The sequence below is a fragment of the Bactrocera tryoni genome, unplaced genomic scaffold (genome assembly GCF_016617805.1).
Source record: "Bactrocera tryoni isolate S06 unplaced genomic scaffold, CSIRO_BtryS06_freeze2 scaffold_11, whole genome shotgun sequence".
NCBI classification, from domain to species: Eukaryota; Metazoa; Arthropoda; class Insecta; order Diptera; family Tephritidae; genus Bactrocera; species Bactrocera tryoni.
In genome coordinates, this window is record NW_024395824.1 from 9,066,165 (window position 1) to 9,074,974 (window position 8,810).

Below are 8,810 nucleotides of genomic sequence, written 5' to 3' on the forward strand. Positions count from 1 at the left end.
TATCCCCATCAACGTTGCATTCACCAAAAAATCTCGGATCACGGTGGCAAGTTTTTATGAAGAAAATTCTTTATTTTTGAATTGTACTCCAGATTCGATAAAACCGATATTAACGTTTTTTCATGTTTAATATTAATCTTTACAAATTAGTATAAGAAGGAATATATTTGGAAAAGTCTTTACGTATTTCTAATCAAACTTCAACTTATTTTTTTTTTAATATTTATACTAATAAATAAATAAACAAATATGTACCATTTTGGTCGACCACTTTTTGCCATTTTTCCGCTAGAGATATTATTCCATTAGTGTAAATCGAAATTTCGAAATTTCCAGAACGGAAGCGGTTCGCTCGCTGTGTGCTACAGAATTGATACAGCATCGTCTCCGTAATCTTCAAAAAATTCATTGGTGGCTTGCGTGGCATTTTTCCCTTTTTAAAAATAAAAATTTTTAAATATAATGAATTTCTTCATTATTTTCTCTCATTTGTGAACAGCTCTAACTTTTTTTCAACTTCCCCGAATTTATTTTTTTAAATCAAGCTTAAAATCTCACCTTTTCAACACTATATGGTATGACACAATGTGGTTGGTAGCCCTAAAGATGCAACGACATTTATTGACAAAATACGATAAGACTTTTTTGACCAATAAAATGTGCGTTTAGGAGGTTATAGTTTCTTTACAAAGTAACTGAAATATTACTGTAAATATAAAAATATTTTCACGACTTGCGAGAGCACTTCCGTACTTGTTTTAAGTGTAAGGCTTAATGTAAGCATACTTACCGCGTTTTGGTAAATCATCGCGGACTATTTGCCCCGTTAAATTCGTAGCTGTCGGCGTAGGTGGCAAGGCCAGGTGTGCCGGTGTTGTATTACTGGGGTACCAAGCCCAGCCTCCTGATTGTCCATTAAACATACGTAACTTCTCGTATACCGATTCGTTTTGTTGTTGTGCTTGCTGCTCTTTTTGCGAAGCCAAATTTCGTAGAACCCGATTTATTGAGGATACCTTTAAATAATATACAGCAATTGGTTTAGAGCAAAATAATATTTAAATTTTATGGAACAAAGTGCATAGAAAACTTTAGTTAGTGCAACTCAGATAAAAGATGTATGTTCCGCAAATTGTAGCGAGAAAATATCCCTGAAATAATTTGCGGTCTGCTTCGGTTACATAGGCTCAACTGCCGCGAGAATATAGTCTACTATTACAGTTTGAGATTGATTAATTAGTTTCTGATTTTTGTTAGTAGGTGATAGCTAAAACAATATTTTATTTGGAGGATTGCTACCAAATTTAGCCTTAAATAGTCTCTTTTTCATTTGAACGTATTTTTTTATCAAGAATTCAAGTTTAATTAGGGTGACCACATAATTAACACATCAAAGCAGCATAATTTCACTTCTGCGTACAAACACTTAAACACGCGCTCACAAATGTATGAAAAGATAGAACGACGTTCATCTCTTTGATTTCATATGTCGAACATTTAATTAACAAGGGAAGTGACACATTTGACCACTCAGTATACATGTATATGAGCGTGCCTGCTTTGAGGTTGATGTAGAGTGCGAGTGAAGTCACGTGGCGCATAAATGCGAATTCTACAGGTCACCATGCCAAGATGAAATAAATCATGAAAAGGCGAAGGCGATAAGTCAGATCAAATAAATCTCAGCGCGCACGCTGTCACTCAAGTAAAGTTTGATTACTCAATGCGGTTATAATTTGTCTTAATTGCATATATGTATGTACTTATTTACGGTTATATCAGATAGAAGTAGTTGATCCACGACTATTATCTTGCCAAAATTGTATCTCGTTTCAGTTCTAGTTATTGTACCGTACACCCGATGAATTTAAATAAGAACTCATTTTTATAGTAAAACAATCTTAATAAGGCCTTAATTTACATATTTTTAAACAAACAGTTTTGGTAGTATTTGAGGCAAAGTAATAAAAAAGGTGAAAGGCAAATTTTTTTTAAATTGCACAATAAAAGTAAGATTTCTTTTACTATTAAAATGTGTTTTAATTTAAACTTCTCGGGTGTGCGATACAGTAATGGAAACGAGATCAGCGTTATTTATGGCGTCACCTGCTACGCACAATTATTACCGTTAGCAATAGCATATACATACATATAACTAGTAAGGAAGGCTTAAGTTCTAGAATAACCGAACATTCATACTCATGCAACTTACGAGGATTAAAGGGGTATAGGTATGAAGTCCACGGCAAGTTTTTACCCGATTTGATTCGTTCTAAGCACAAAGATGCACCGTTATTAGAAAAACAAGCTCTTTTAATTTTATTAAAATAACTTATATAGGCCAATATCTGTATGTGGTATAAAATCACCCGGAAGTTCAAAAATCTTTACATTTGGTATATGGAAGATTAGGTAAATATTGACCCGCTTTAACACTTTTTTAACATACAGACATACTATTATAAGGAGATAATTCAATTATACATCGCACATTGATCGATATTTTGGTGAAAAATCAACTATAAGCATTGTGGTTTTAACAATACTATGCGAGTTACGAGCTGAAAATAGGCTTTGCAAAGCTTGATCACATATATGTACATATAGAAATATGTATGTATTTGCCATTTAATCGCAGAATATGTAAGACAAAAGGGGGATTCTCTTGCAAGATTGCAGATTGCAAAACTCCTATACCGAAATATATAAGCACCCATTGCAGAATCTAGTGATATATGAACGGCTGATTCGATCAATCTATTGTAAATGACTATTGTGCATGACTATTGTGAATTGGCGCACCTTCTTAACAAAAAAAACTGTAACAAATCTTTATAATTTACATAGAAATTATAAAATCTATTTAAAATTTACCTTCCTCGCCACCCCTGGTGGGGCCATCTATTTGCGGACTGGTGCGTTAGTATCTGCTATCTTTAGCGATTGTCCAGTGAGAATTTCATGACATTTCATTTATTGGAGGTGCAGTTATTGCGTTTTAAGTGCCAGTAGGTTTGTGTTATCGGTGCGGTGCGTAATGAGCTTCGAACAACGAGCCAACATTAAATTTTGTTTTAAAAATGGTAAAACTTTTACCGAAACGTTTCAATTCATGAAACAAGTTTATGGCGATGATTGCCTATCCCGTAGCAGAGAGCACGAGTGGTTTCAACGTTTTCAAAGTGGTCGTGAGGACATAAATGACGATCAACATGTGGGTCAATCAAAATCCGTGATCACCGGAAATTACTTCGAAACTGTGCGTGAATTCATCAAAAATCAGCCGAAATCATCATTGAAATTTATGGAAATGGAATTGAACATCTCCAAAACATCGATTTATCGCATTTTGATCGAACATTTGAGCTTACGAAAGGTGTGTGCACAGTTTGTTCCACAGAAACTGACTGACGACCAAAAATCCGTTTTATCGATCGGATTATTTGACCAAAAATCACTTCTTCTTTTTCGGAAAAATGCATTTATTAATGAAAACAAACGTTATGCAGGCGTAAATAGGAGCATTTTCCTTCAAAACCCGGACAAAAATGAGAATTACAAACTTTAGCAATGCTACTCAAAATTGCTTTTTTTAGTACCTAAGTACCCGTACTACAATGAACCGATTAAATAAATGACCTTCAGACCACTATATTGCCACACAAGTAGTCGGAACCTAGACTTCGTTCAGTACACACGTCCTTATTCGCGATACTCTCTATTGTTCTCGAAATTGCAAGTGGCCTTTGTGTTGCGTGAAGTGAATTCTGGAAAATATTTTTTATGGATTCTGGACAACATGGTATGTATATAATATTAATAATATAAAGATTAATTTGGTTTATGTATTATTTTAATTTTTTGGGAAAACAATGAATCATAAAAAAAACTAAATTTTTTTTTTAATTTTTTTGAAATTAGTGTTTTTGTTATACTGTCGGGGCATGTCGAGCTATAAATTATTTTTTTTACTAAACTACAGGGTTTCTACTTGACATATAAGCTTAAACATTTTCCCCGTGACAGTGTATATTTGCGCCTAAAATAGATGCAATTGCGTGAAAACATTTTTGACGGTATAAGAATCGAGGGGATTGTAGTTGAGGTTTAATTTTGAATATGTTCATACAAATAAATGTCAATTGAAAAAATAACGGATTTAACGCCGTTTTCTCAGTCATGTTAATAGTATCTGTCAGTTCTAGTTAAAAAAAAGTTCTTTATCGAAAGAAGGAACCTTGGTTAAATTTACCAGAATTTAACTTACAAATGGCTGCTAACTAAACATTGAGAAAGTGGTCCTTAAATTTTGGCATTTTACTAAAAACTACAATTACAGTTGAACTTTCCTAACTCGAATTACCATAATCCACAAACGAACTTCAAGTTATGGCGGGAAATTTGTATGCAATTTGACTTCAATTGCTAATTCAAGAGTTCGAGTTATGGAAGTTCAACTGTATTATATTTTTTGGGGGATTGTGAATGCATACGTATATTTAGGAATATACACAGTGAAATCTCCCACAAACAGACGCTGACCAGCCAGCCTTTCTGTACAGTTATTAGAGCTTAAGAGAGCGTCGATTTAATCGAGCGTCCATTTAATACAGCTTTCACTGTATTTATTATTTAAGAATTGCTTTGACTATCCTATCTTCTAAGTTGATTCATACTGGACACAATGTGGTAAATTTTTCCAAAATCGGTTAAGTAGTTTAGGAGTCTATCGCGGACAAACAACGTCACTCGTAATTTTTATATATTATATAAAGATTAAAACAACTGACTTTGGAACTTTCAATACTTAATACAGTGAATTAAGTCTGTTAGCTCTCAATTAATAAATGTTTTTACTCATTTTTAATTGAAAACGAATATTACTATGCATCACATTACAAAGCCTTTCATCAAATACATTTAAATTTCACATTTTTTTTCACTGTTTTAAATTTTTTATTAGCGATCTTGAATGGCGGCAACAGATCTCTGCGTTCCCATAAGTATATTTTTGGAGGAATTTCAATCTGCTCATTCCAATTGCGAAACGTCAGAACTTACCAGATCCAGTCAACTGTCAAAGTTTGGTACGTGAGCGGTTCTCACATTTCCAGTGGCAGAAGAGTTGGACATCTCTTTATCTCTGCTACTTGCGTATGTCAAAGTACTAATATTTCGTAGGCATGTGTATGTGCTAGAGCTTAATTTGAAGTAGTCATAGGCGGCATATATTACGGTACTTTGACTTGCAAATGCGCAAATAAGCATAGTATCAGAAATAGAAAAACTGTAGCAGAAATAGCGAATTCCGCTCATCCCTTCCTTAGTTTCCGCCCGTAGCGAACAAAATTTGTGAAAAGTTGAGCCCGTAGCGACAACGTAGAAATCCGCCATTCTCTTTTGTTTTCATTTGAACAAGGTTGCCATTACTCAATACGCATATATAGTTTTGTACACATCTAACTTTTCAATTATAATTTTTCATAATATAAAACATCGAAACTGAAATCAAACAATTAAAAGTAGTTTATATATTTACAAATAATAGCATTCAACTCTGATTTTGTGTTAGTTTAAGAAAATTTCAAATATATTGAAGACAATTTTTATAATTACTACAGTATACAGTGTTGTGAGAGAGCAATCAGCTGAGTCATTTCTACGGGAAAAATCCGAATCGTGGGAAATTATACGGTATCCTACGGTAAAGCGGGCGATAGAAATGGTGGTGGCTAATCATTTACATTGCGCTCTAATAAGATAGGTCGTATCAGCTGATTCGACCGATGGGAACCGTTAGGTGCTTTTAATAAAGAAGGAATCAATTAAGCGCTGTATCTTCACAGAGTCTGGAACTTGCTGTACTTAAATAAAACAAATACGTGTTAATTATGAATCTGAACAAAGCCCTGACATATGCAAATATATACACGGTATACTTAGGGGAATATTTGCATCTCTGTACATCTTTATACGGCATGAATGAACTTTTTGTTGCAGATTATTAAAGGTGAACGTCTTCCACGTTGTGTCACATAGTTTGCAATTTTTTGTAGGTGAAGAAGGTATTAAAATTTTCAAATGTTTAACAAAAGTATATACAAAATATTGATATCGACCGTAAAAAAATATTTATAATATAGAACGAGTACACAAAATTTCATTGATTTATCTACAGTAGTTAATGAGAACACTGTTTTACCATTTTTTTGTTCTCTAAGATTCAAACTTCGATAATATAATACCTAATGATGCGCTTATTTTCAAACTCGGTAATTCAGCAAAATTCTCAGGGTTCACTTGATGTGGTTTGACCCAGTATTAACTTATTCAACTGTTTGCTCTCAACAGGGACTACTGTAGCAAACCAAGAGATAGTCACTGAAGTACAATACAAACCACTATTAGCCTAATTGAACGCATTTAATCGTAAAACGAAGACTGCGTCGAGAATGGTAGAGTAATGGTGAAAGTTTTAAACTTTTGACGTCGAACTCTGCTCAAGGAAACTCACTATGGAAGACCGAGAAAAACTTTATGCCACTAGTAGAAATTAAGAGACCGCTCTGACAAAAACGGTGCTTGGGCCTGTTCTGGAGAAGAAAAGGCAAACTGTTTTGCAGACCATTTTTGCGAAGTACTTCAGCCAAATATGGCAATGAATAATTTCTTGATTCCAACACTGTCCCACAATGTACTGAGGGCTATTCACAAAGTGTTTACAACTTCATCTGCGATAAAAGTTAACATAAAAACGTTGAATAAGAAGAAGTTGACCATATAGCACTGCAAACCTTAATAGAGTTACCAAATATTGCTTTTAACTTCTTGTCTCAACTTTTTAAAGTCAACCTAATGTTTGAATATTTTCCAAAAAAGTAGAAAAAGTCGCCGATTATTACTATAGCCAACCCTGGAAAAGCGCAACGTTGCCGTTATTATATCAACCAATTAGCTTCTTGTCCGTTCTTTCCAAGTTTTTTGAAAAAGTATTGCTATCAACAATATCTCCTTTTTTCCACGAATACGAAATTATTCCAATTCATTAGTTCGGGTTTTCCATCAAATCACCAATGAGATCAGAAGGGAAATTGAGTTGAAAGGTTGCTGCTCAGCGATATTTCTTGACGTGGCTCAAGCAGTTGATAAAATATGACATGAAGGACTCATACATACAATTAAAATGGTTTAGCCAAAAAACATCCATCAGTTGTTCATATCATACCTTACAACCAAGTGGTTTACAGTGAAAGTAAAAGAATTTATCTTATAGGAGTATCCAATTCTGGCTGGAGTTCCTCAAGGCAGTGGAATCAATACTAAATGTTTTATTTTCCGCAGACTTTCCAACGAGTGCAAAGTACTAACTTCAACATTCACAGACGACACCACAAACCCACTAGAAAATCACTTAAAACTCGTTGGAAGTTGGAAGTTAAGGTTCGTATCCAGCTCTCAAGTAATTGCTCAAGAAAAAAATACCTTATTTCTTCAAGTAATTTTGACAGTTAGTTACGCATTGTGAATGATCCACATTAGAAAATAAACTTTGTGTGTAATATGTATGTGTGTAGTAACATAAATATTTTCATTGCGATTTAAGGAATGTTGTTGATGATTGGTAAGTTTTATACTACATTTCAAAATGAACTATACTTCATAATAATGATTTTAAAAAGAAACAATTGTTGATTTCATGTTTCTTCGCAAAACTAGGTTTGCCATATTCGCATTTTATTGAAAAAATTGTATTAAAAATTGGTACTAGATTACTTTAGAGCTGCATACTAGCACAAGTAAATTTATCGCAGGAATGTTTCTTGACCGTTTCTTAAGCGTTTTTTTATATTAAGTTTTTAGATTTCTTGAGAGCTGGATACAAAGCTTTAAACTGACGCATAAAAGTGAACGAGCACATACGTATGTATGTAAGCGCGTCACATTCACTCTAAAGGTAGGTATCCAGCTCCTAAGTAATTGCTCAAGAAAAAAATACATTATTTCTTCAAGTAATTTTGACAGCTAGTTACGCATTGTGAATGATCCACATTAGAAGAGCAAGACAGAATAAACAACGAAAATAAACTTTGTGTGTATATATATGTGTGTAGTAACATAAATATTTTCATTTTAATTGCGATTTAAGGAATGCTGTTGATGATTGATGAGTTTTATACAGCATTTCAAAATGAACTATACTTCATAATAATTCAATTTGTTAATTTTTGATATTTTTCAAAGATCGTAGGTCATTGTATTTGAAATATCTTCAAGTTTAATAAACTTTCCAAATTTTTTGTTTCAGCTACACATTCGGCCGGAATCGCGTAAGCAGTTGGGGCGCTTTTTTGTCTGGCACCTCCGAAGACAGCCGATAACTCCGTTATTTTTCAACATTTTTGTAAAAAAAAATCTTAAAATATAGCTGAAAAAATACCTTATTACGTTCAAAGAAGTCCGAAATATTCAATTGCGTACTTTCTCTAAAAAAAATTCACGAAATCGCCCAATTTTTCATGCGTCACACTGGTATAGCCCCTTAAAGACGGATACATGAACAACACTGAAATTAAACAACGTAATGATCGCTCAAGTAAGTGAAGTTAAGCATTCACCTAGATAGGCATTTGATCTGGAAGAGACACAATTCTCCAAAAACACAGCCCCTCTGCTTGAGCCATAAAGACCTTCTATACAATTCAGTCATAAAGCCAATATGGATGTATGGAATACAATCATGAGGCTCTGCCTGCGCCACCAGTACTCATAAAATATAACAATTCCAATAAAAAACTCTAATGAAGAATAGG

At 33.7% G+C, this 8,810-nt stretch overlaps 2 protein-coding genes across 2 annotated transcripts in view; one reads left to right on the forward strand and one right to left on the reverse strand.

The window, feature by feature from the left end:
- LOC120779580 (calcium-binding mitochondrial carrier protein SCaMC-1-like) overlaps nucleotides 1-101 on the forward strand; it is a 5,893-nt gene extending 5,792 nt beyond the window's left edge. Inside the window, exon 7 of the mRNA XM_040111922.1 lies at nucleotides 93-101. Coding sequence (XP_039967856.1) covers nucleotides 93-101 — 9 coding nt within the window. The remainder of the gene's footprint in view (nucleotides 1-92) is intronic.
- A 657-nt stretch (nucleotides 102-758) lies between these two features.
- On the reverse strand, nucleotides 759-2,938 carry LOC120779582 (paired box protein Pax-6-like). The gene is made up of 2 exons (XM_040111925.1): nucleotides 2,875-2,938; nucleotides 759-1,016 (listed from the first exon to the last, which is right to left on the reverse strand). Exons 1-2 carry the CDS (start codon nucleotides 2,899-2,901, stop codon nucleotides 759-761), a joined length of 285 nt encoding a protein of 94 aa, XP_039967859.1. The 5' UTR covers nucleotides 2,902-2,938.
- Between the last annotated feature and the right edge of the window lie 5,872 nt (nucleotides 2,939-8,810).

Coding starts and splice junctions, on each gene's coding strand:
- LOC120779582 (XM_040111925.1), bottom strand. CDS start 2,901: ATGGCCCCACCAGGGGTGGCGAGGAAG. Junction 1,017..2,874: donor CACCAGGGGTGGCGAGGAAG/GTAAATTTTAAA, acceptor TATTATTTAAAG/GTATCCTCAATAAATCGGGT.